The sequence below is a fragment of the Labrus mixtus genome, chromosome 11, assembly GCF_963584025.1.
Source record: "Labrus mixtus chromosome 11, fLabMix1.1, whole genome shotgun sequence".
In the NCBI taxonomy this organism is placed as follows: Eukaryota; Metazoa; Chordata; class Actinopteri; order Labriformes; family Labridae; genus Labrus; species Labrus mixtus.
The window spans coordinates 25,417,567-25,445,399 of record NC_083622.1 but is presented as its reverse complement, the minus strand read 5'-3'; the positions used below and the strand labels follow the sequence as shown (position 1 = coordinate 25,445,399).

At 40.3% G+C, this 27,833-nt stretch overlaps 1 protein-coding gene across 1 annotated transcript in view; it reads left to right on the top strand.

Moving 5' to 3' along the window:
• Positions 1–27,833, top strand: part of LOC132984283 (exostosin-1-like) — a 36,794-nt gene that overhangs the window by 5,208 nt on the left and 3,753 nt on the right. The window contains exons 2-10 of the mRNA XM_061051053.1: positions 18,785–18,878; positions 21,364–21,471; positions 21,841–21,960; positions 23,963–24,095; positions 24,743–24,861; positions 25,748–25,843; positions 27,019–27,108; positions 27,227–27,387; positions 27,514–27,685. Coding sequence (XP_060907036.1) covers positions 18,785–18,878; positions 21,364–21,471; positions 21,841–21,960; positions 23,963–24,095; positions 24,743–24,861; positions 25,748–25,843; positions 27,019–27,108; positions 27,227–27,387; positions 27,514–27,685 — 1,093 coding nt within the window. The remainder of the gene's footprint in view (positions 1–18,784; positions 18,879–21,363; positions 21,472–21,840; positions 21,961–23,962; positions 24,096–24,742; positions 24,862–25,747; positions 25,844–27,018; positions 27,109–27,226; positions 27,388–27,513; positions 27,686–27,833) is intronic.

The window sequence follows — 27,833 nt, the reverse complement described above, 5'->3', positions numbered from 1 at the left end:
ATTTGTTGATTACTGTTTAACTGATTTTTTGTCCCTCAAACTGAAGACAGTTTTCTACTTTGAAATCTGCTCCAACCCAGCCATTTTCTGGTTTGCGAGTACATTTCATAGGGCTATCTGCCACATGGCGAGTCAATATTTTTACCCTAATACCCAAGTATAAAAAATGTGCCAAGTTTTAAGCATGTATAACATAGCTGCAGCTTCTTTCTCCTGCTCCTCCTCTGTCCTAATATCAGAGTGTCGCGGGGGAGCGCCGACACACAAACACAGACAGGAACGCCAGCCATACTGCGGCCCTGATTACCTTTTTGTGCAGTACGTGATCCTGACAGAACTAGTCTTTATGGTTTACGGTTAGGGAAAAACAAGTAGGTTCCTAAAGACATAAATCAAGCCTTCTTTAAAATAAACTGTGCTGTAAACTAACAACAATTGGATATAAGATTGAAGAACTTTTTACACATTTTCTTTCATTTGTGTACAAGAAACAAAGTGAAAAGTGCACCTCTGGGCCAGTTATAAATTTTTCATGAGAAGTTTGTTTAGAACAGATCTGTTAAAAATATCTTGCAGTGTGCAGTCATTTTAAGGAAAGCAGGTTGAGTCCATGGGGACTCCTCCCTTGCTGTCTACCATCTTTAAAACGTGTGTACAATAATAGCCCACTCTCACGCTACCTACACTTGACTTTGATCTTGTATCTGTTGTTTAAGTTTGTGATAGACTGAGATGAATGCTGTCTAGTTTAGGGACCTAAACTTCTTCATTTTCTTTTGTATATGTTTGTAATAGAAAGTGATGTGTTGGATCTCATACGGTTGTAACTAATGTAAACGTTCATAAAATGGTGCGACACTGTAATGTGGTTCCATGGGGCCTTGATCTGTGCACCAAGGGGAGTTTTCTTTTTTAAAATAACTTCTTTCTTGCTGTATTGGCATTTATCCAGTATAATAAGCCTTCTTGGCTATAGCGCCAGTACAGTGGACCATAAATTAAATCATTACAAATACATATTTATGGTTGTGTTTGGAGTGCAAGTCATGTGGAAGAGAAACTCCAAATGAGTGACTTAGTGACACACTGACAGTCTCTGACAGATGCACAGAGTAGGAGGAGGAAATATATATAATGTTTAAAATTACTTACAAACACCCTCACTTGACCATGTGCGCAGCAGCTGTAGACAATAAAACTAAACACACTGCAGCACATCCACGCAGTTAACGGTCCGTATATGTTGCCACAGCATTAACAAGCTGTGTATCTGGCGAGCCCAGCGGTGCCTGTAGCCTGTACATTGCAGACTCATTGCATGCACAGTGGTCAGGTCTCTTGACTACTGATGGTGATATCAGACAGACTTGTATTGTAGCTTTGTCATGGAAACAAGAACACTGGGGAATTGGTGTTCATCAAACAACACAAAAGTGGCAGCATGATATGCTTTTATTCATCTCACTGACATTGCATGTCCTGCGATTGTGACTATTGTGCCTAATTTACCAATTGCATTGGTAAAACGATATATCGCTCAGCCCTAATCCAAATGGTTAACATTACAGTCTGATAGAGCTGATTCACCAGTCTCCAAAACATGATGTATTTTCATTCTGTAATAGATCCCAGACCGTCTGCATATTCCCAGCCTGGCACCCGGCTGTGCAGTCAGAGGGTTAAAGATGTGGGTGTGACAGTGGAAGCCAGTTGTCAAGGAGATCAATATTTGTTTGCAGTCCGACTTTCTACTTTCCATATTAAAAATGCTTCTGACTGGCTCTGTGCTGTAAACAACACACCATGGATAAAGCCATCTGTTGCTTGCACCAAATTGGTTAACTATTGCTTTGGTTGTTCACTTAAAAATATCTCTTTGGATTAGGCAGCTGTTTGTCAGACTTGGATTAATACACCAGCTCATTAGAGGAATGTTAGATGTGTCACATGTTCAACAGGTATACTTTTAAACATACAACACACAGCATCATCTAACTTACATGATGCAAAGACCTTGCTTCAAAGTTGAATTGATAGTCAGTTCAAGCGCTCATTTGCACAATTTTGGGCACTACTGAGTTCCCCTTGCAGGTTGACATGTGTACTGGTCCTGTTCTACAGCCCTATGGGTCAGACGGTACAGTCTGTGGTCTAACTGGGTGGAAGTAATAGTTTCTGTGCCTGGCTGTAGCCCATTGTGCAACAAATCCCTGTTATCCTCTCCCACTGACAACAAGGAAGTTGTGACAGACTGAACGCAGCCTCTCACCATAATTACCATCTAAAGGCTATGTCATTTTTTGTGTGTGTAATAGAACTTCAGACTTCATTCTCCAGATGTTGTCTTGGAATTTGTGTACTGTGTGTGAACATCGTGTGGCCTGTTTGTAAGTGTCTGTATCCTATGCTTTATGTTTTAATAGCATAGTATAGCATATGCAATACACTAGTAAACTGCTAATAAGTGTAATGTAAGTTTTTTGTTTCTTCTGCCAGTGGCTTTTTTTAGTTTCTGTTGAAGGTGATAGGAATTGGCAACCCTCCAGATGCCTGTTTGGTACAGAAACAAATCTTTTTTTAATTGCTGAATTCCTATTGTGCAGTAATGACTGTTGTTTGTACACGTTGTAGACTCCCCCATGTGGTTTCATTTAATATCTAGAGAAGATTGAGGCATGTTCTTGCAAAAGGGCCAACATTTGAGCTTGTGAAGGTTGTGTTAGGTATGATGAACTTTATGGGTACCTTCATCATATAGATTGACATGACTTGCTTGAAATGTGTGTCTGAATGGGCCTGATCTTTGAGGATTAAAAATGCAGCCTCATTATTGAGATAATTCTGGTTTTCAGGTGAATTTCAGCACAATTTTGTTGTACTTGTTGTTACCTGTTATTGCCCTGCTGTTTTCAGTCAGTGGTTAGAGACAACTTTGTGCCTCCCACTTCACCACTCTGTCCTTCTGACATCTGCACTCAGCCACTGTGTGCAAGCCTGTGATACAGGAGAGCAGAGAAGATACAGCAGGAGGCAGGTCAGATGCAATTTTAACCTCAAACTGAAAGCCCTCTCACAGCTTGTCTCCAATTAAGAGGCCCTGCCAAGCGAGAGAGTGCAAGAGGGATGGAGTGAGTGACGAGGAGAGTGGGAAACAAACAGAGAGTGAGTTAGAGGGAAACATAGGAACACAAATAAAAGGAGCACAGTTAGAGTCTGAGAAACTGGCAAAATGGGGAGAAAGTAAAAGCAAGAGAGAGACACTGAAAAACAGGAAAAACACATGCCAGCCATCCAGCAGTGAGAGGTGAGTGCAATAGCTGGCTGGGTGCTGACGCTGGTCTGCTAGGTGTATTTATAGACTTGCAGGGTTTTAATCCTCAGTATTGGCCAAAGCCCCTGGCAGAGGGCTGCTGGCCAACTTGATGCAGGCTTTACAGAGCTTGGGGAAAATGATAATCGTTGAGGGAGAATGGTTGATCGCTGAGTTCCTGCATATTAACTTAAATTGGTTGTTTTCACTCCTGTCTGCTATTTGAAGTCAGTTGATCAGTGGCTAGGTTTCTTTTTTTTGTCACATTCTCATAGAGTACTGTATATTTAGCAGCCTTACTTTTTCATTCCAAATCTGTAATATTTTAAAGTTTGTGTTTTGCAATGCTGCTTCTGATCACTGGCCAATAAAAAGCATCACTCTCTAAATGTCAAGCATAAATCATTATTTGGGGACTGACATAAAGCTGCTTTTTAAAGAACTAAAACTTGCAGATGGCAGACTGATGTTTTTAGTCGCTTCAGTCAAAAGTTTGATGACTAAAGCAGTCAGACAACCACCTCAATGCATGTACCTTCTGTGTCTGTGTGAAAGAGAATAACTAGGGAAAGCTCTGATTTTATATTCCAGAAATTGTGACAAGTAAAAAAAATCAAACCAGCCAAGCATATGTTAGTCACTACAACTCTTTTAATTTGGCATTATTAAACAGAGCTGTGTCGCATTGCCATTTCTATCAAACCTCAGTTGTGGAATTGTTTTGCACTAAGGGAGAAAAGGCCAAGAAAGGTTGGAAAAAAAAAGTTTTATATTTCAATACCCAAAAGCCGATAAGAAACTACTTTTAAATGACTGACTTTGTTAATGTTGCATATTTCTAATCAGAGTAAACAGTGCAAAAATGAAAGGCCATGTTTGACCTCGAACACATGTAGATGGGCCAGATGTGTGCAGTGGGAAACAGCTGGCTTGATATGTGTCATGGCCCTTCAGCTGGCCTTGGCAGGATTTGAAAATAGACATGTATGAGATGTTTGTCCAGATTCGTTCTGTATTGGACAGAAATAAATATCAGAGGTTTTTCATTGGGGTATAATTTTTTTTTACTTTAATACTTAGAAATATAATTTCATTTTTTGTTGTCCAGTAAGTCACTGAGCTTCCGTGTCCTTAAATTATCTGAGGAAATGCAGTATTGATTATGAAATGGAGTCACCATTGAATGTGGCTGTATTATGATGGTGTCATTGCTCACCCTGCCGGTCTGCCATCTTTAGTTCTATAATACATACTTCTTGATTGTGTTACTTGCCAAAAAGCAACACTGTAGTTTAGTTGGCACTAAGATTTATAAGAAGATGCCTTCTTCCTCTTGTAGCCACTCTTTTTACTCAGCTCTGCCAGGAAAGCACCTACAGTTAGCCCTGCGTGTGAGTGCTGAATGATACAGCATGCCACGAAGGAGGCTGATAAACCACAAAACCACTCTGCTGTGATTGTTTCTTTCTCGTTTAGGGAGGCCTATATGACACTTACATGACCACACAGTCATCTTGAAAATGATCTGTGTTTTGAATTCAGCTTCAGATGTAATTTACCAGGCCATTTATTGTATGAATGTGAAAGCTTGTATTGTAGGGTAGTGAGAGGCCTTTAGATACCAACACAGTACATCTGTGTACAAGAAGCTCAGCAGCAGCTCTACTTGCTAAGTCCCTCATGTGGGTTCCTGTTTCCTGAATTCGCTTTAGTCTCTCAGCTTCGTCTTGGTGTTTTACAGCCACTAAGGTCTATTGATAACCTAACTGTCTTTTTTGTTGTCCATTGTCTTTAAAGTGGAAAAAATATGAGCTACAGACTTGGTTTGTCATTGAGCTGTTTCTCTTGACTAAAATGTATTATAGCCTTTCAGACAAACAATACTAAAGTGGCAGTTGAACAGTATGCCTCTATGTATCTTCAGTATATTGTGTTTTCAGTTTGACTTTTGGGACCTTATTTTTACAACAGGCTGTTTGCTGTCTAATGTCTTGTCTCTTACGCTGCATAGACAAATCTGCTGCTGAAGTTGTACATCTGTTTCTGTGTTTTGTCTTTTCTAATGATATAAGACGATAGAACAGACATGTTTGGGTATGACACAGCTTTATTTTTACATAAATGTTTCACCACAGTTTTTTCAGCTGAAGGGCTTGTTCCCATGCGAATCTTACCTATAGTTACATGACAGTTGGATGCTTATAAAATCCTTCTTCATAGCAAAATATACTGTGTAAGCTTTCTGTTTACACAACTATGTCAAACAGATGTTCATAATGGATCTTCCTACTGATGGATACTGTGTAAGCAGGGATTTATTTAGCCTATGAGTAATGGCCCATAGTTGTGTTTTAAGGGGTTGAGAGGCTAAACTAGATAGATGTAGCACAGTTTCCTATAGAGCCTTGGGATTATAAACTGCTCATATTTAGAGCTCATGGTAAGTGATAGCTATGGAAACAAATGCAGGAAATAGGATAACTTAGCAGCCTGATTATCACATGGCTGGCATTATTATTCTACATAACTGCTTCATGCCATGTAAAACATAACCAAACTGAGTGAAGCCAGAGGCATGTGGGGCTGACCTATTGAGTTCCAGCTCAACCTGTTTACTCATAAAAGGACTGCTCTGAGTCAGGCTGGTGACCTGCAGTGAGTTTCATCACTTCTAGCCCTGTCACTTTCCACTGTACTTTCAGTCAAGAAGATAGAGACGCTGTGGCTGAATGGATCATTCAGGGACCTACAGTAGGAGAACTTATCATAACTTCATTAGAATAAACTGTGCTATTATGACTACTGTTTGTTTGATAATTAACAAATCTCCCATTTGAAATATTTGTGTATGTGGTTTCTGAACCCACATGCACATAAACTAAACCAAACAGAATTTAAATAATGAGTGTGTCCAAAACAGATAATCTCCTGTTGTGAGGTGCATGTGTTAAAGGCAACTCCCTGAATGTCTTGAAATTATCTAGAAAATGGCAGGAGTTCATGTGTGATAAGGGCTCATGCTATATGCAATTATGCATGCACATGTACCCCCGTGTTCCCAGGAACTGCCATTTACCAGAAGGATTCAGTTGACTCGCCTCTCAATTGATTGCCATCTCATTTTTCACTGCCAGGATTTATAGAGAGGGAGGTCGAGGGGGAACAGAGGGTATTACCATCACTGTTCACGTATCCTCATTAATTACTTACAGTACCTGTGAAGCAGCCAGCTCTACATTACGTTGACGTCAGCTCTTGGACTTTAACTTGCTGTGACCTGGAGAAGTCTAATTTAAGAGGAGTCGAAATCTAGCAAGTTGTTGGTAGCCATTTGAGTCTTGTGTACGTGAGCATTTAGTTGTGGGGTTAGAGCGGATTCCGGCTCCCTCTTTTTCAAACGTTCGCTCTGACTCAATTCAAATATACTTTATTTGCTTCAATGGGTTTTAGCCACACTTTCAGTCTCTGTGCTACGCAATCTGGACCGAGGGCAGTACCATTTGTTGGCCATTCTCCCTTTCTCTCCTGTCCTGACAGGATGATGTATGTCTCGTCCTTGGCAGCCTTGTGCAGGTGATGTATACCACTTGGAATGCTGGGAGAGTGAAATAGGGAAAGGGATGTCCACATGCCAGACACAGAGTGTGGTCCATTCCTGGAAGAGTTTTCTGTCGTCATGTGGAGGCACATATCACCGCTTCCTTATGATTAAGTTTATCTGGATGAAACAAGAAAGCAGAAAGTCAAGGGAGCTGCCAAACTAAGTCTGAGAGAGTCAGGGTGTTGAAAAAGTGAAAATAATCTTAATTGAATGCAAGTACCGGTAGACCTTTTATGGTCTATGTTTTAACCTTGGTGAAAATCTATTTGTATGCCTTTTTGAAATGTTGACTTGACATTTTCCCAACACAGGTAATGTTTAGTTTTGGAAAGAATGCAACAGCATTTAACCTAATGATGCAAAAAAAAAAAAAAAAAAAGGCTGGAAAAAGTAATTCCAGCCTCAAAGCATTGGTCCGTGGTCTGTTTTCTACAGGCTCTTCTTCTTTCCACTGATATGAATGATATGTTAAAGTGACATACAATGGAAAAAACAAGGATTCACTGAGTAGTCATAAATATTTGATAGGTGTCTCTTAGAAAGTCTTCTAGTGCCACTGGTAGAGCTTCTCAAGACAGAAGATGCAACTTTTGCAGAACATATTCATCACCGTTCATCAAGCCCAGTGTTTGCGTGACACATGAGATACGTACTGTCCTTTCAAACACTCGGATGAGTTGCCTCGCCAGCATGACAGGGGCCTTCCTCAATTATCCCTCATGTACGATAAAATATGTTGTGAGAGCAACATGCAGAATTAAGAGGCGCTCTTAAACCAAGGCCAGCAAAGTCCTATGCGCCTATAATCCTTTGGTCAGTGTGGTGAGTGGACCTGCCAAGCCTGTGGACATACTGCCTCTAAATCTCTGTGACTCTTGACTCAGTGCCACAAAATATATTTTTTGATATTTCAGTTATTTCTTTATTTATTGCAGTAGAGGGAAGGGATTACAGTACAATAATAAATAGTTTTAGTATCTCTTTTTGAGATTTAGAGACAAGAAGAGACTTAATCTTGAGTAGTTGGGCCACACGAGTGTTACTGTCTGAGTATCTTCTCAATGGGACTTTTGCAATGAATCATCATCCCTGTGATGGACCATGTTGTGCTGTGTTAATGTAACCACACTTGACAGCATGGAAAAATTACCAGCCACCATGTTGCGGGGGGGGCTTGGCTGGGTAGCAACATGGATCATCAGATAAAACTGGCAAACACACACACACACACACACACACACACACACACACACACACACACACACACACACACACACAGACAGCTATGCTATCTCTCGCTGTCCTCTTTGGACTCCACTTTGTCAGATAAGGGCTTCAGCGGGCTTTGTGAGAGGAAGGGAAGCTGGAGCACACGGAATGATAACCTGGGGTATGTGATAGTCTTAATTCCTCTATCAAATAGCGGCCTTTTTTCAGCCTGTTTTATGTTGCAATCCTTAACAGATTAAATTGTCATTAGACTCAATTCCTAACAGATTAAGTGAAGACTCTGAATAATGGTAAACTCATTCAATCATGTTAAAAAGACAAAGAAGCAGAAAACAAGTTGTAAATAAGTACATAATGGCAAATACTCAAAGCAACATTTTCCTTTCACCATTCTCTGTTTTATCAAACCTGTAAGTTCCTGTGACACATACTGAAAATGACCTGGCTCTATATTTGGAGCCTTTTGGCCTAGCTTCACACAGTTTCTTTCCTCCTCTCACCCGGTGATAATTGTGACTTCCGTTTGTGAGGTCACAACCACAGGGCAAGACAGGAAGTGTTATCTTTGATCTTTCCCGCTGTTCAAACTAATTACCTGCCTGCAGCAGCTAGCACTGCAGGCCTAGAATTTCATTAACAGATTGTAAAGCTTTGTTCTGGGCCGTTGTGCCTGCGAGGATACAGAGGAATTCAGCTACTTTAGAATCTACTTTTTGTAGTCTAATTTTTGCCCAAGATCAGTAAACCTTGTCCTTTGGTGTAGCATTTAGAGGCTGTAGATGAGAGAAAGTGTTTAAAGTTGTTGATTATGACAGATGTTTGCACACTATTTACACTTGAAATATGACTGTAACAAAGAAGCTGGAAGTCAGCATTGTTTACTTTGTGTAAATGTGTTGACCGGGTGTGCATGTCCTGCAGAATAAAAGGTGACAGCTGTGACAGTGTATCATTGTGCTTTAAGTGATGTGCAGTAATTTAAACCCAAGTCAATCCATCCTGTCCTCCCTCTGACCTCGCTTTGACCTCAGCTGTTTTTTTTAAAGGCTAATATGGTATACAATCTTTGGTTTGAATATGGTAAAGTGGTTTGAGATATTCAAATAGAGATTTTCTTAATAAAAAATAGGATAAAGAACTGCTTACCTCTTCCAAACTTGTGCTACAGTCTTGTGTAAACCACTCACTTGATATATTTGACCTTTAATGTGACCATGATATTAAAGATAAGGCATACAGAATCAGTCAATTCTTTTAAACACACATTTTCAGACTTGCTTTGTGATGTTATTATTGTTAGAATTATTATGATAAAAGTTGGGCTTCTGCTCTGTGGGGCCACATTTGTATTCATTTATAGTCAGTAGATGAGAAGGTGTCTGTGTGTTGTGTATCAGTATTAGGTTTAAGATTTATTAGAGGGGTTAAACCTGAGGGGTGGTAGGCTGCGGTGAATGATGAAGCTGGCCCTCTGTTCACATTAAACCTTTATGAGAATGACTGTGGTACAGAGATGTCAGTGCAGATTGTAAATGCCACGTCATGAAAATCAAATGTGTTTGTATTCAGCCAATGATATTGGCAGCCTTGATCATGTGTTGGTTATTTAATGATTTGACAGGCCTACTAGTGTTTGCTGCCAGGAAAATATGGATGCATAATTATAGAACCAAAATGTGCAACATAGTGCTGCTGTACTGAAATAGAAACCTGTTGAATGCCTCTTTGGATGTTGATGTTTAACACTTTAGGAAAAAAAATACGGTTTAAGCCGATAGCAGGCGCTCAATAAATAAGGCATATCTTCATCCCTCATTTTGAAGAGCATGCCAAACGTAAGCCAAATGCCATACATTTCTGCTAGTCGCTGCAATTTTGTGTGTCCTCTGGGATAAACTGCTGTATTTTTCTCGTTCCCCCATCATCATTAGTACCGCCGCCACCCTGTAATCTCTCTTTCTGTCACTGAGGCAATGGGACTCTTCTCCCCTCTGTGGTCTCGTAATTGTGTGGTAATCATCTTTTCTCTCCTGAGAGCTAAAATACTGTGTTTACACTTAGTTTTTGGCGGCTTGACTTGGCAAGACACTAATTTACTCTCTCTGCAGCAGAAGAAGCAGCAGCTCCTCTCATCACTTCACACTGGCTTTGCACTTCTAGCCATTCTTTTCCCAGTGCATTTGTGGCTGGTTGACATCAGCAGTTTGGATGAACCCCCACTTTGTCCTATTTCATGTGCTGTTTTAAAGAGTTGTTTCACACATATTCTCCTCACATTGACCATCCCTTTAGGTTTAACTGTTTGTGTCCTATATGCAATGAAGGTATGTACATGGAGAACACTTGGAGATACAATTAAATCATTGTCAGTTGTTTTCCCTTTCTCAAGCTTTAACTTGAACTCTGCAGATAGAAATGGCACATATGGATTATGGCTATCACTCCCCCCCCCCCCCCCCCATTACATTAATCATAAACACTTTTCCCTTCCCCCCCCCCCCCCCCTTAACTATTTAACCCTCCCTCTCTTTCCCTGAAATGCTTGCATAAGACTATCCTCTGAGTGTCCTAAAAAAAGACCTCCTGCCAGCACACATACAAACACACAAGCTAAGGCACATGGCCCTGCAGTTCCACTGCTGCATTACCCCTTGAATATTGTCCTGAATCAAACCCACACACAAACAGAATTTGGCTTTAAAACAGACCTCTAGATCTAGGCATATTCTGGCTTCAGCAGCCGGGCTTTACCTAAATCCATCTCTCAGCATGAGAGATCGGATCAGATCAGACACAGCCTGGGACTCTGATGATGCATTGATATCAAATTCAGTTGATAACATCTCCCATTCTGAACTAAGGGAGATATTACTAAGCTCTCCTTTTCCTGTCACTTTTATTGTCACGGTTGCTTTGAGGTTAAAAGAGGAAGATATCTTTAAGCTGAGATGGTTTTTCGCCCTGGTTAAAATAAAATTGATGTTTAGAAAAGCTGTTCACATGCTCATATATTCAAAACCTCAGACAGGCAAGACTATATTTGGATATGTCATCCAAATCATTAACCTGAGATTCATTCAGTTTTGTTCCTATATTGTGTTATAGTTATTGTTGTAATATTTCACTCTTCACACTGGTTTCTCCTTTGCTTGCATCTCCTTTTCTCTGTTTCATCCCACCCCTCTTTCCCCATTCAACCCCTTCACTTACCACCCATTCATCACTCTCTCCTCTTCCCCACTATCTGCCTTCTCACATCCCTCTATATCTCTTCCTCCATCCATCCCTGCTTGGCCAAGGATCAGAGACATTCCTGACCTGGACTCTGTCTCTCGTGCAGAGCAGCCACTGAAACATCAGCACCAGCAGGAGTCAGTTACTGGCTGTTTGATGGCATTCCTTCAAGATCAGGGAGCGCTTAGATTAAGCTGCTCAACTTCCACCTTTGTTCTGAATGGGACACCCTTACTGGTCACCCAGAGGCTTGTGTTAACGTTTTCATTCATTCATTCATTCATTCATTCAGTAAGGCATTTATTTACCAGAGCCTAGTTGTTTGTTGATAGATCAATAGACCAATATTGGTCCTATATGGGATCCAGAACCATAGAAGAAAAGTGAGTTGCTGTTGGATAAGAGGACCTCTTCACAATTCCTTGTTTCTGTAGAACTGACTTTAAAGATTGGAAGGACATTTAAGACTGCATTTTATTTAGGCCCAATGTGCTATGTATAAAATACAGGGTTCCCTTAATTTATGAGCGATTGTTCTTAACTGTTTCCAAAGCAGGGAAGGTCTCTGTGATTGCTGCTGTCAAATGATTTAACCTGATCTATCTGATCTGACATCTTTATGTTGTCTGAGTTAACAAGGCAGTCCTGACATTCCAGCAATAATGGCCTTTCCATTAACAACAGTTGTTTCATTATCTCCAAGACTCCTCTGTTCTTGTTTTTGTGTCCAGAGAGCACTTCAAAGCGTCCTTATCATCAGCCTCATCACGCTGATGGATGGCTGATGGAGAGATGTGAGAAAAGGCTTCCTCCAAACTCCCTAAGGATTCAGTGAAATTAAATCAGCTCTTTTATGCCCCAAATATCTTCTGGGTAGATGTTGATCATTTTGTGAGTTTTGGTCAGTGTGTGTTGATCTTGTTGGAGACTAATACGAGGGTGGGTTTGACTCAGTTCTGAGGAGGGATGTTGGTAGAGATGAAAGGTTCTTGCTTTTTGATTATCCTGGTGGGAGAGAGCGTATGAGTGCAGGCAGAGAAGAGGAACAAGAAACAGAAGATTCAAAGCATAATAATTAGGGGAATTAACCCGGGGTCATGTCGAACTGTGGGAGTGCTTGAGACCCCCCTCTGTGTGCCAGTAAATGTTTTATAGAGCTGCCTTTGAACTCATTAACTGGAGGAAGATGAGTGAGATCAAGGTGCCCTCAGGAAACGAGTAAAGGCTTTGTGTTTTTAAAAAGCTTTATTGATATGACCATCAGTGTTGCTTCTTACACCAATTGAAAAGCAAAACTATCAAGAACTTTAATCTCTTCAATTTGTATACTGAATATAAACAAATATAAGGAGTGCAGTACTCTAGTGCAATACTTTAAAATTTGGGCTCTCTGAACAATGTCTGGAGAATCCGATCGAGGCATTGTCAGGAGTTTCCCTCTCACACTTGGAGCCATTTGTCCTTTTAATATTGCCAGTTCAAGGTGCTATATTAATGCCCCTGTTAAATCTCATCTTCAAGATAAATGTTTGAGAGGCGTAATGGTGGGACCAAGTCGTGTCCATTCTGTGGAGGGAGTATCAGAGGCGTTACAGGGGTGTGACAGCATCATGGTGAGCCAGCAGGGAGCACAGTGCTGCGTGTGTGCATGTCTGAGGGCGCGGTCACACTGGCGATCCGTATCGTGCCTAAGCACGCTTCACCCCTAAGGTCCAGTATGTTTGACCAGTGTGACTGGTACACTTCCTTGGCCATGGCACGTTTCGGAGAGGTGTGCTTTGGATGGCTCCATAGAAGAGCATGCAGAAATGAGGAGGAAAACTTGAATGTGATGGCTTTTTATCTGCTGTTGATATTACTACATTCATTCTAGTGTATTGTCTGGACATGTCTTGGACTTCATGTCATTGTATGCTGTGGCTCAAGCATAATCATGAAGACAAAATTATTACTTGTTACAAACATGTTTGGATTTAATTTGGCCTTTTGTTTCTGATTAAATCTGCAATAGATACTAATATGTTGTGGTTATTCCATTCCATAAACAGCTTTTATTGCTGAACTACTCATTGTGACCAACTCCATTTGGATTAAGAATTTGAAGTTGATAAATTAGAATGAGGCACTATGCACATTTACCCTTGAGGTGCTGAAACACAGCCAAGCTCATGTGAACAAGTATTGTTCTCAATTGAGTTCTAGCTTTCCCTTTAACTCTGCTGCCAACCTCATATTTTTTGTCACAGGATTATGCTCCCATCCCTACATCATGGCATTGTTAGCCAGCTCCATTGCTTAAAATAAGTTGTTCATCCATCATGGCTGCCGTTAAAACAGTCAAGATTAACTATGCAGTTAAGTACAATATAGTGCAGAGAATCTCAGTAATAAAAGCTTTGACCATTAATCCCTAATGTATATATCCTGAGGAGATATTGTGAGGCAACTGGAGTTTTTTAAGCTCCAGTTAGTGTCACATTTTTCACAGTTATTCTTGACACAATTTATTCTCTCATCTATTAAAGTATCTTATGGATTGCATTGCTGGAAACCTTATCTCTAGGTAATATGAACACCCTCACACACACTGACATAAAACAGAAAAATCAAACATTCTAACGAGGTGATTAATTGGATATGTGTACCAGATCTACAAGTGCAATAAAACTGCTGCTCACGTCTAATGTTTCCACATTCATCAGGGATCTCTTTCTACGGAGGTATCAAACACTATTTCAATACCAGAGGGCTTTCTGGGGTTAATGTTGGGACCTAATTAACCCCATGTAAAATGAGTATGAGGAGCGCTTATTAACATTATGTTACAAGCGTTGATTAATTGTCTTGCTGGGATCATAACAGTCATGTAGTGATCGCTCTTATGCCTGCAAATTGTGTTTTCTTTACACACAGAGATCTGATGCTTGTCTACTAGAAAGAAAGTTCATCTATTATATAGAAAGCATTTGCTTTTGCGCTTGGGCAGCCTGCTAGTTTCCCCCTCCCTTTTGCCTGTCACTATGTTGTGTACACGATGTCGGCCTCTTGGTGTGCAGTCTTGTCAGGAGAAACAAAGCAACCATGTCTGGCAGTGTCCTGAAATATTGAAGTGTCTCTCTGGTGTGTATTGAGATGATCAGAAGGAGGCTTTATGTGTCTGTTTGCGTCGTGTTTGACATTCCTGCTCTGGGTGGCTTTTGCTGTGTGGGGCTTGGATACGACATGTGGTTGTCAACTGCTGTTTTCCCCGTCTTTTCCCTTCTCATCTGATGACACTAACTTTCACTCAGTGCCTTTCAGGCTGAAATTCCTCTGGCTTGAACTCATAGTCGGGGAAAAAGCCAACTGCCCATCAACTTGGCTCAACTGTGACAAAAAAGAGGAAGCAGAAAATGAGAAATGTAGTCCGTGTGTGATGGGACAGTGGGGGGAGAGAGAGTGCTAGAGCTGCCTTCATTTTGCCCTCTGAAGTCCATCTTTTTCTTATTGTTGAGGATTCCCACTGTGATCGGACTGAGCCTGAGGCGGTGTATTTTATTGGATCCAGGCTATGCTGTTTGTAATTAAATTATTTTAAATTTACACCATAGCACACTTCAGTGTTAAGACTGCACATTGAATCACAAATCACAGAGGCTGTTCTTTTTCAGTAAGGATAAAATAATAGACTCAATAGTTTGTTTTGCTATCAATGTTATCACAAAGTGGGATACTTCTTTGACTGAACATGTGCAATAAATCAGGCCGCTGAGCTTTCGAAGACGTTTTTTCATTTTATATTTTTTGATAATTGACAGTAAGGAGTCTTTTTGCTTTTCCCTTTCCCACAGTTTTCTCAGCTCACACGATCTTATGTATTAGATTACTAAAGTTATGATCATAATTCAAACAAAGAATAAATTCAAAATATATTATTCCATTTTTCAACAAGGAAAGGACTTTCTGAATATGTGTTTTTTTTCTTTATTTTGACCGTTCGGGGTCGGGGCAAAATTTCCTGACTGCCAAATCTCAGATGAGATTGTCTACAGACAAGGACAGAGGATGAATCTGACACGTTGTTGCAGCAGAGAACATAGTTTAGACGAACCCCTGTGAAAAGTTTTATCCTGTCATAGAGCTCTCTGAGTCCTCTCTGTGAGCTGTTATGATGTAAATGTGTGTGGTCTCTCACGCAGATTACCGAATAAAAACACTGTGGCTGTTCTTCTCCGTCTCCTCGCCCTCTTTGACAGAGTGAGCTGTGCATTTCTTTTTGAACACAATCCATTCTTGTTGCTAGGAGACTGGTTGATCTTTTTTCTTGACTCAGCTCTCTTCCTGTTATCCTTTTGTCTTTCTGTGTATCACACTGCATCCGTCTCTGATAATATTTATAAATTAGGTTTAATTAAGCCCAGGAATCAAAAGGTTTGTATAAAGATGGCACAATAGTCAATCTCCAACAGTATGAAAAGAGGTGATGGTGTACCATTTTACTGTCGGATCCTTTCTGTTTTGTCCAAATGAGAGGCTTACTGTAGCAAACAGAGACATGTAGCTCATTATTGTTCTGAGTTGTTTTGAAGTGATGGTGCTACATTTCTAAAAAATAATGCCAATGAATAAGAAGTTACCGAAATCCTCTCTATTAAAGAGTTTGTCCTCCAATGGATTTCAGAAATAGACTATAATGTCTTATATATGCACATGTCCTTTTGTCCAAGATAGATAGATAGATAGATTTTTTTTTTTTTTACATGGACATCACCTTCACATTGGATGAGCCGGAGGCATTGTTTGAGTGTTTTAGCAATCATGCTTATTGTCAACACTTGTCCACAGGAGTCTTTAGAAAAGATAGATACAGGTAGTAATAATGAGACTTAGAATGAAAATAATAATACAAAGAGATAGAAAGACGGAAATGATCAAAAGTAGAATGACAACAGAGAAGCAAAACATTCAGAATGACATACGCATAGAACCAAGGCAACATGATCAGTCGATTTGATTTGAGCCATTGATTTAGTCCTCTTTGAAAAGACAGTTCCGTAGTTTTGTCCCCCTTGCAGAGAAAGCAGAATAGACATGGAAAGAGAGATCAGGTTTCCTCTTTTTTTTTTAAAGTACATACATTATGGTCTTATTGAAGAACAACCACTTCTAAAATAAATTTAGACATTGTGGTCTCTCTGAACAGTTGGTTGAAGTTAAATCTCCGGTGAATGTGTCAACCTCATGTATTATCTGTGTGCAGTAGGCTACATTTTTGTACTTTGGTTTCAATGTTGAATTTTTCCTGTGCAATCAATTTAAATTTAGTGTAACACTAATATGTTTTACAATATCTCATTTTTAAAAGTTCCATGAAATTGGGCATGTAATTGTTTTTTTTAGGAGGATAGATGATGCTGCAGTGGAGCCTGATATTCTGTGGCCAATTTTGAAGGCTGTTGTTAGACAGTAGTTTATCCCAGTGTTATCGTTGTACTTCAACTGTATAATTTTAAGTATTGTCAAAATGTAATTTGTGCTCCATCATTCATGTTCAGTTGATAAAAGACTAGCTAAAGCTTTTTATTTTTTGAGGTTGTGATAACAGCATTGACCAATCTGAAAATATAAAACTGCTCAGCCAAACAGCAGCCATTTGTATTTTAGAGCATTGAAAATGTGCAGAGGATTTATCTCATGATGTGTGGAGTTGATTATGGAAACTGCTTTGAAATGCAGGCAATGACTTAATGACCTAATTTTCTACAGTGCCACCAATTCATCAATACCATTCATGCATTCACACTTAAAAATATTTGAAAAATAAAACTGAAAGTGCACGGCGTGACAGGAGTTAGTTTATGAAGAAAATATTTTTGAACAGTCATCGTTAATGTCTTCACTGACATGCAGCAGCATACTATGAGTCTGCTCTCCCCACAGGCAGACATCTGTTAGAGCAGAGAAGAATGGAGGTATGCAGCGAGAGGAACATCTGGTCCGCTTTGAGTTTACACCAACAGGGAACGTAATGGATGGGAGATTTACATTGAGCCAGGGCTACATATAAACCTATACTTTTGTTTTTATTGGCCTGCAAAGCAGTCAGTTATTATGTGCATCTGGCTGGATTATTTGTTCGTCATGCTTAATGATAGCCCTTACAGTATGATAGAGTCAGGCGATTACATTGGAAAATTGTTGTTTGATAATGGTTGCCGAGATCACAGCAGCATGATGTTACCTATCTTGTACCATAATACTGCAGCTTACTTATATCAACAGACTTGATAATGGATTTCTGTGGACATTATTGTGTATTACTATGGAAGGCATGAAGCGTAACCCAAGCTTTTATGCTCTTTATGGCTCTTGATCTTCATGCAACACACTTCAGTGACTGTAAATGATATGTGTAATCTTTGTTGGATGATCTAGTTAGATATAACATTACCACCACTGTACATTGCCCATTGTAGCATATATATATTTGCAAATATGTGAAGTACATTTTTTATTGAAATATACTTGAATCCATGTCCCTAAAACAAAGCAGGCTCGTCTTAGCTGTGGGTTGACGTGTGAAGATCAAGTGGATTAGTTGAAGCATTGAGTCTGCATTGAACTGGGACCATGCTACAGATGCTACAGTTATATTTGGAGATAAAACACTCAGCACTGCACTCATGAGAGACAGGAAAAAATTGCAATGAACGATCAATCTTGATACTTGCATTTAGAGTAAAGAAGGAATGAGTAGACAATATGTACATTAACCTTTACATCCATATTTGGATTCTAATGAAAGCATGATCACATTTTGAAGTGAAAACAAATATGGAAGTTACGTTTTTGCAATGAATGCATTGCAAATTTTGCGTTGAATGCTTGAATCAATAAGAATGAAATGTGCCTACTTTCAGTGCTGTCTGATGAAATCAAGTCTGATGAATGGAAACCTTGCGCACCCTTTCATGCACTCACTCTGGGACAGGTATAAAATCCACACTGAAGGAATTCCAAGCAGCTCCTTAATCCAAGCAAGTGCTGACTGAGGTTTAGATTGGATGAAAGGAATGAGGAAGGAACGAGGGATGTTGAGATGTGCAGGTGAGAGGGCAAAGGGTTTAAAGATGGCTCTGTGTGACGGGAAGAGAGAGGAGCTGAGATCAAAGCAGGGGGTTCTCCCTGAAAGTATGTGTGCTTTCCAGGTATTTCTTTGTCAAGAAGAGGTGGCTTATCTGCTCTGGGGCCTGTGCTACAGTGAACAATGAGTCTGTTTTAGGAAATCAGATGTTTTTAAAGACAGAAATAAACGTACTGATGGAACATATGTGACAGGGATCTTCTGTTAAAAGACAAAGATGTGTTGTTTCAAATGTTGAAAGAATTATTTCCTTATTATTTTTCTTTTTGTTTCTGTCGTCCTGCAGGTATGACTACAGGGAAATGCTCTACAACTCCACATTCTGTCTGGTACCTCGAGGACGACGGCTGGGCTCCTTTCGCTTCTTAGAGGCTTTGCAGGTCAGTGACTCACAAACAGATGTTGCTCATTAACACTAAGCTTAGCTGTTTATAAATCTGAGTCTGTTGCATAATGGTGAGTCAGTTGTTTTGTTACACATTAAATCTCTCTGCAACTATCTGGGCACTTGCTATGAACCAAAAAAGTGAACAAATCATAGTAGGTTGACGCAACAGGTATTCCTTTTCTGGAGTTACAAATTGTGCCTTTTAATTAAACTCACAAATATTCTGGTTTAGATTTAACCCTCATGTAATGCTGACTTATAAAGATTCAGATAGTAGTGCTTTAGGTTTGAGGTTAAGTGCCTAATAGTAAGGTACATTTTGGTAATTTGGTTTGTAGCTGAACTGAAAGACAAAATACTGCTTCAAGACATGTTATAGTGATTCAGCTGTGTTTTCTGAACAATAAGGCTATTAATGCTTAGTGGTTAAGAATGGAAAAAGGGACATGATGGGTAACTCCCAGTAGCCCTCTCACTCACTGTCAGTCACAGTGTTAGGGGGCAGACGGTGTTGATACAGCTGTGGCTGACTCACTGCCTGTCATCTCTTCTGTCTTGTTTTTGTATTCTTCTTTTCAATTCCTCCTTTGGTACTCTTTAACCACATCCTCGAGTCAGCCTGTCCTCTAACAAGCCTCTTACTCTTTTCAATACTGGAACTGGTTTCTCAATAGCACTTTTTCAATAGAGATCTGCTCTGTAACAAAGCTCTGCCGTTGATGATGTTAGTTTCCCAAGTGACTTTTTTTGAGGCAAAACAAGAGCAAGAAGGAAGAGTTAGTAGGAATGTTCATTGCAGCTTGTAAACACAACATTGTCAACATATAAAGTGCTCTGAGATAGTTGTAATTAATGTCAGTGAAAATAGCATCTATTTATTTGTTCGAATAATGCAGAAAACAACAAATAAATAGGTTAGAAAGAGATATTTTCTGCGCCTCTTGCCTTTATTAAAATGGATAGCTGAAAAGAGACAGGAAATGGTAGGAGGAGAGACCGGAGGATGACATGTAGCAAAGGGGCGAGGTCAGATGTGAAATCCAAGTCTGCTGTGATAAGGACTATAGCCTCTGTACGCGGGGTGCGCAAGATAACGGCTAGGCTATCCGGCGCCCGAAGACAGAGATTCTTGAGCCGGTGTTGGGCTTAAAAGTGTTCACCAGAAGTCTGAATATGACTGTTTGTTGACAGGAATGGAGAGATAATTGTCCCACAGGGGAGCCAGGATTGAGTCGAGGTAAGACTGGACTTATGACCAGGTACTCACAGGGGTAGAAATCAGTGCAGCGGCAGGGGAGATAGCGTGCAGCAGAGGTTAGCTGGAGTGGAGGGCTGGACTCTGGCCTGGAGGTATTAGTGAATCTTTCCTCTCACAGCCTTAGACGGGAGCATAGGAGTTGAGGAGGGCAGGCAGACACTGGATGAGTATGGGAAGTTAAAGGCCAGGCCAGCTAGCTGTATTAGCTACATTAGAGCAGCCCTGATAGTAAGTAGAAGTCCAGAGTTGGGATGTCAGATGAGGAGGGCTGACCTCCAGCAGATGACCGTGGAGTGCAAACCTGCAGGATCAGGTTGTGCGATGCAGGTGCCCTGACCAGCAGTAGGCTGGAGTCACATTGAGATTCTCTGCTACACGTGTGTTTGCCAATTGTAGGCAGTGCACAGCAGGGAGTCTTATTAATGAATGTTTGTCCTGTGTGTGTGGGTGTGGATGTGTTGGTGTATAATGTGATGAGCTGGGAGAGGATTGAGCTCCAGGAGTCTCTAGTTGATTGCTCCGAGCAGATAGGTAGGGAAAACATGGAAGCGTTTCAGCAGATTGCTGCCTTTGCTAATGACACCAAGGAGATTAGACGGGCACTGCAGCACTTGGATGCAGGAGTGTTTGTGCTGTGTGTGCATGTGTGGTGACCAAGGCCAATCAGTGAATGGTACCACACTTAACAGATTAAAGGGCCGGTCACTGCAGGCAGGATGCTGCAAACACGCATCTTAGGAATTAAACTCATGGCACAAATATGTACACCGGTTTGTGCTCACAAATGGGTGAATACAAAAATAAGGGCATAGAAACAAGGATTTTATTAATCTCTTGAATGCATTGTTTTGATGTTCAAGTATGTTATGAAGTGTGTCTTCCTCTCCACAGAACATACAGTCATGATGATTTTATGAAGCTGTCCTGTCTATTCTCTCTTCCAGTTAGTCATCAAGGCTCTACAGTGGTTCTGTACTTAATGGACATGTGTTTGAAGATCAGTTGCTCCTGTTGGTTAAATTGCCTGATTGAATTGCTCGGGAAATGGTCCATGTGCAGTGATGGCATGGGTTTGCACAGCATAAGCCATGTCATATTATTTTCCGGCTTTCTCCTCTCTGCAGTTTTTAATTTATTTGATTGCTTGTAGCTTTACAAACTCAAAATATGAATCTCTTTAACCGCCTCTGTCTTCTGTGTTTGTGTGCTACTTGTGCAGGCGGCTTGTGTGCCAGTGATGCTGAGTAATGGCTGGGAGCTTCCCTTCTCAGAGATTATGGACTGGAATACAGCAGCTGTAATTGGGGATGAAAGGCTGCTATTACAGGTAAAATCTTAAAAAAGATCTTAAAGTTTGATTTTTTTTGTCACAACAAACAGAAAAAGAGCTCATTGTACACTGCTGCCACATTGCCTGTTAATCTTTTATTTTCTTTAGTATGACAGCGTTGTTGACCCCAATTTCATCAGACCTGTTCTTTTAAAGGGTTTGTGACACAGTGTAGAAGCCGTATGTTTGCCTCTTAGAATTAATGTTGACTGAGTGATTTCTTATCTAATTACATATTTTCTTTGCTTTTTCGACCTAGTGAAGCTCTGAATTACTTCTAAAGCTTTAAATCTCCAGTGCAGACCAAGGGTTACTTTTGAGTTACTGAATTGTATATGCTAACACACATGTTCACTTGTGTCTCAGATTCCTTCAACAGTGCGCTCCATCCACCAGGATAAAATCCTGTCCCTGAGACAGCAGACTCAGTTCCTGTGGGAGGCTTATTTCAACTCAGTGGAGAAGATCGTGTTGACCACACTGGAGGTACACACATTCATGATCATACATATGATACTGTTGCACACAAATATGGTGTTTTTGAGTGTCTCAGTTGTTCCCCCCCATTTATTGACTTTGCACTATCAAGCTTAGACGTGCAGAGTGTGCAGCTGCAGACAAAATACTCACAACGAAACATCTCCAGGCTTGATAGAAACCAGGAGGGATAATGTATACTCTTAAACACTGCTGTCATGTTTTTGAGGCCGTTTCTTTCTGTGGCTTGGCTATCAATCATGTCAGTAGTTTGTTCCTGTCAGATACCATTTGTCTGTTTTCTTCCTGCTGAGCAGCAGGCTATCACACTGCTCTCAGGCTAGAATTACAAACAAGCAAAGATGAGAACAGGGTGGACTAAAAAAGGATAAAGGAGCTGGCAGGGTGTGTGAGTCTGTAAGTAAGGCACGAATTCAAATTCCTTGCAAAAAATACATTTGTGTATCCCCACATGTACCAGCCACTACCAGCAGTGCACCTCTAACTTAATATTAATAAATGCTTAGCTGATGTTTCTTCTGTTACTTACTCCCTCAGATAAGCATTGGCGTTTTTTTTTTGTTGTTGTGTTGCTCATAGGCATTATTGCTGACCGCAGTTAGTCCTCAGATAGTGTTACAGAGGCCTTTTCCCAGGAGGTAGGAAGTCAGATCACTGGGCTGCACAGCTGGGATTTCTATGTCAGCAGGCTGAAGTTACAGCCCCAAGAAGCTGATCTTCAATCTGTTTACACTCTCAGTATTTCATCCCTGTTCCAACACATGCCATAGTACAAGACTGTAGGGAGGACAGGGTTTCGGCTTGAAATAGAATCTATTATTGAGCTTGCAATTCATTTGAATTCCTGAGGAGACTTTAGGTATTGTTTTGATAACCAGGTGAGGTTCCACTCAAGTATCTGTTTAGTACCACAATATCCTAGCAGAAGTAAAAAGGCTTTGTTTTGTTCTGTAGCTGCCACAAACCCCCCCGAGAAAGCTTAATATTTAATGAAGGTATCCTCTCACAGTGCCAGAGTCTTCTTAAAGCTTTGAGGGAGTGGAAGCAGTTGATTCTGTTTGCCTGTAAAGCCCGCTTACACATTGTTTGTGTTAATGTTGAGGTACTGGTAATGTGACTGAAATGTGATGGGTTAATGCGTAGTGTAGCTCATGATGTGCAGACATGATGTGAAAAGGAGAAGGAGAAGGATGGGGGGTTATTTAGCAAAGCCAGCATAGTAAAGTTTAGATCACAATATTTCAGTTTAACTGGTATACGTTTTATTTCTCTATATAAAAGCCTCAAATGGAATCTATTTGCATTATTGTTACCAAAGTTAAAGTTTTTTTTTTTTTTTTAGCTCATACAACTTGTAAATCCGTTTTAGATGTTTGCAGACTCTTGTTGCATGTTGAGAGTCAGGGAAAGAAAAAGAAAAAACATCAAACCCATCACAAGATCAAATCTGTATTTGATGAACATTAATTTCATATCAGTTAGGAAATGATGAAATCATTTTTAAGAATACAGTGTGAGAGCACAATATTAATATATCAGCCAGGTAATGCATTAAAAACAAAACAAATAATATTCATCCCCAAAAAATTCAAGTAGAATAAAATGACAGGACAGGAATTTGTTTTGTTATGACAAGACATGATGGCAAAAAAAAATGAACATACATATACTAGATATTGCAGTTTCTTATTTGCAGTGATTCATTGTTTCAGCAGAATATTTGAGAGAGGATGTGTCTGCACTCAAGCTTCCAAGCAGCTTATTACACTGGGATAATCATTGCTTAATTTGAAGTGTATGGACATGGAAAATCTTGGCTCTAAGCAAATGTCCTACTGGCATCCTGTTTACTGTTTCCAATTGGTTCCACTAAGGATTTATCTTGGACTTGAGTTGCTTCTCTTTGAGTCACATAAAGACAATTAGCAATCAATAGACCACTTTGCAGAAGACATAAATATGTTTTTCCTCCGCTCCCTTATTTATGCAGATCATCCAGGACCGGGTGCTGCGGCACACCTCCAGGAGTAACCTGATGTGGAACAGCCTGCCTGGAGGCCTTTTCACCCTGCCTCAGTACTCCACACACCTGGGGGAATTTCCCTTCTACTACGCTAAGCTCGGTCAGTTCATTATTCATGCATATGCTGCTGTTGGCTACGAACAGCATTAACGCTACACCCTGAGGTTTGATTTTCATCACACAGCTCAGGAACATCTGGTGTGTGGCAGCTGCTGAATCCTCAAACTAACATGTGACTCAGTGACATTGCCACAACTTAGGCAGTCCATCTTTATTAATTCATGATTCGTCACAACGAAGCTTACCAATTAGACCTGCCATGTTGTTGTGCTGTACTTCTGCTGTGATTAATTGGACAAACATGGGGCTTGTTGCTGACCTTGGGATTTATTTTAATTGGCACCTTTCTCCTTTACATGCCTTATTAAACCTTTTTCTCTTACACTGAATGCTGAGTAAATACAGCTTGAAGGTAACAAGAACAAACTACAGGATGCTCAAATATGTCAACATAGTTTGACCTAAGACAAAGTCCGGCTTTGTGCAGTTCAGTTTGGAAATTGTGACAGTAAAGACAAATATACTAAATCACAAATATACTACACAGATACTACATACTTATAAACTTCTCATCCTAACCAATCTACATTGGAGTGATAGTGTCGAATGAGAAGCAGAAAACTTTGTATGCATTAAAGGTTGAAAAAGCTTCTTGTCTCATCTTTGTCGTGTTTCTGCTGTTCTCAGGTAATAAGCCGTACCCCAAGTTTACCGCCATTATTCACGTGGTGACCCCGCTGGTGTCCCAGTCACAGCCGGTCATGAAGCTTCTGGTGGCTGTGGCCAAATCCCAGTACTGTGCTCAGGTAATTCAAAGGCCAACACACCGTGCACTGCTATTAGCACCTCACAGAGTTATAGTTTGATTGACTGAATATGCTAATGGGATGTGAGTAGATCTCCCACTGAAGTGTCATTTCATGCTAATTTATCAAATGAGGAAGAAGAAACGAAAACATAAAGAGTTGTAAACAATATGTTTTAAGATGTTTCACAGAAATGGAGCAAAGTGGAAAAATGGGCTGTTAGTCTATGGCAGAATTATTTTTAGGTTTATCACATCACTACAGTCCAGTTTTGACTTTAAACTGCTTTTGAAATACATTTTCTGTCACGCTGGGGATGAAGGGATGTTGTTCTAATAATTTCACAACAGATCCACTCGGATGCTCCTCTCTCTGCAGATTCTATAATAACACGACTGCACCTGAAATACAGTAAAGCATTAACATTCACAGAGTTATAGAGTGTGCTGCTGTAACAAATTACATTGAATTGAGTGAATTTAATTGAAAAGGGACTTTGATGCAATTTAACATAGTTTCAAATACAGAACGTGAAAATGATGTGCTGCACAGAGAGTTTAGAGCTGTTGCTGATTTCCATAATGTACTGTGGTTCTTGTAAAGGCCTGCTGACAGTTCTGAAAATAGATCTACTGAAGAGTTTCTATGTTGTCGTCTCTCACTTGAATAGGACGCAAATCAAACGTTGTCTTTTGAATTGAAATGAGGCTTTATTGGGCTTTATTGTTTCTGATCTTGCATTTATAACAAAGTCAGGCATGGAATGTGAAACATTAATGAACTTATAAATAGCTCACTAGGGTAACATACAGTAGGTGTGCAGATGATCATGAGCATGATGTATTCAGAATGATGACTAAGCTTCACCTGTTTCACCTGTGTGCAGGTGATCGTTCTGTGGAACTGTGACAAGCCTCTTCCTGCCAAGCACCGCTGGCCCGCCACCTCTGTCCCCGTCATCGTTATAGAGGGAGAAAGCAAGGTACACTTCTCTCATCAAGCAATGTCACGTTCCACATAGAGCCTTCACTTTAATCCAGGTCAAGATGAACAAGTTACAACTTGCAGACATTTCAATGTTTCTAACCACATTTTAAAAAGATCTAAGTTCTCATTGTTTATTGATGTTTCAAGGCTCTCTCTGGACTTTTATTTTCTTCACATTGCCCTTTGCAGATAATGAGTTTTAGAATCATTGAACAATGGGATCATGGAAAAGCACCGGCCTCAAACGCTTTTACTCTTCTAAAGAGTTTAGACACTTCAGCACTTCAGATATTATTTTATGATTCAGTCTCAGATGTGTCCTGGTTTAAATTTTGAAATAAAGCTTCATGTGATTAAAAACATTACCGTATGTCTAAACATCTTTTCATTTTTACCCAAAACCTTGCAGCTTTCATGTGTATAGATTTTTTGTAATTGAAACATTGGATAGCAGTTCCTAAATGTGTCCCTCAGCTAAACCTCCTTTTTATATACTATTAATCAAATGAGTATTTCATGTTGTTGAATAAATCACAGCAATGTTAGACAAATTAGAACTGAGGAGCAGGGACAAAGGGGACTTTTAAGGTCAGTTGCAAAAGCAGCTGCACAGATGGGTCCCCGGCAGCCACCAGCAGCATTTGTCAGCACTGTTCTACTACACATGAATTATCAAAGAAACACAATGACATATTTTTGAGAACAGCCGAATCCAAAGCATATAAGAGGGATGTGACTGAGTATGTATTTGTTGCTGTGACTGATGGAAAGCCTTTTGGTATATTCAGGAGAATAACTGGCACTTTCTGTAGTGTGCTTGAGTTTCCTTGCCAAAGAGTAGAGGCTTCAGGGTTCATCGAGGAGAGAAACCACTCTGCTGCTTGTAGATTTCTATCTGTGGTTACATTTCATCAGTGGAGCGCTGTATTCCTGCTGTCATCTGTTTTATGTCAGTGTGTATGCTTGGCTGACTCTACTGTAAATGCAGCAACATTCAACAACTTTGTAGCATGATGTGAAACCTGTAACGCTTCTTGTTGGGCAGGTGTTACCTCACCTGTGCACACATGGACTTTGTTTGTACCCTGGTTGTTTTTACCTGCTATTTACTCCCAGCTATTTGCTTATTGTTGTTTTTTTTTGTTTGTTTGTCTTTGTTAATCACACCAGGTTATAAGCAGTCGTTTTCTTCCCTACGATACCATCCCCACTGATGCTGTACTCAGTCTGGATGAGGACACAGTGCTGTCCACCACAGAGGTCAGAGAACCGTCTTTTTAATTAAGACTACATGCTGCTAATGTTCCTGGAATGATGTGTTCCTGGTTTCCTGGCCTCATGTCTTCTGCCTCTTTGATTCTCTCTGACCTTGCTCCAGGTCGACTTCGCCTTCACTGTGTGGCAGAGTTTCCCAGACCGCATTGTTGGCTACCCAGCCCGCAGTCACTTCTGGGACAGCAACAAGGAGCGTTGGGGTTACACCTCCAAATGGACCAACGACTACTCCATGGTCCTAACAGGGGCTGCCATCTATCACAAGTACTGAGATACAACCATTTTCTACCCCGTCCTGCTTCTGTCTTGTAGTTCACTCCTTTACACTCCATTGTTGTTTTGGTTTAGCTAAATACTGATGCCTTTTATCTCTCACTTTTTTGCTCCCAGGTACTACCACTACTTGTACACCTCCTACCTTCCAGCCAGTCTGAAGGCCATGGTTGACCAGATGTCTAACTGCGAAGACATTCTGATGAATTTTCTGGTGTCGTCTGTCTCCAAACTTCCACCGATCAAGGTCACCCAGAAAAAACAGTACAAGGAGACAATGATGGGACAGGTGAGGCCGGAAATGTATGCATGAAGGTTGAACAGGAACTGTGCGAGGGATTCTTGTTGATTACTGATCGCTGGTATGGCTCTCAGAGAACAATCAGTAGTTGGTCTTCTTTTGAGTTTTCATCTGAGTGATGTCTATGCATACTAAA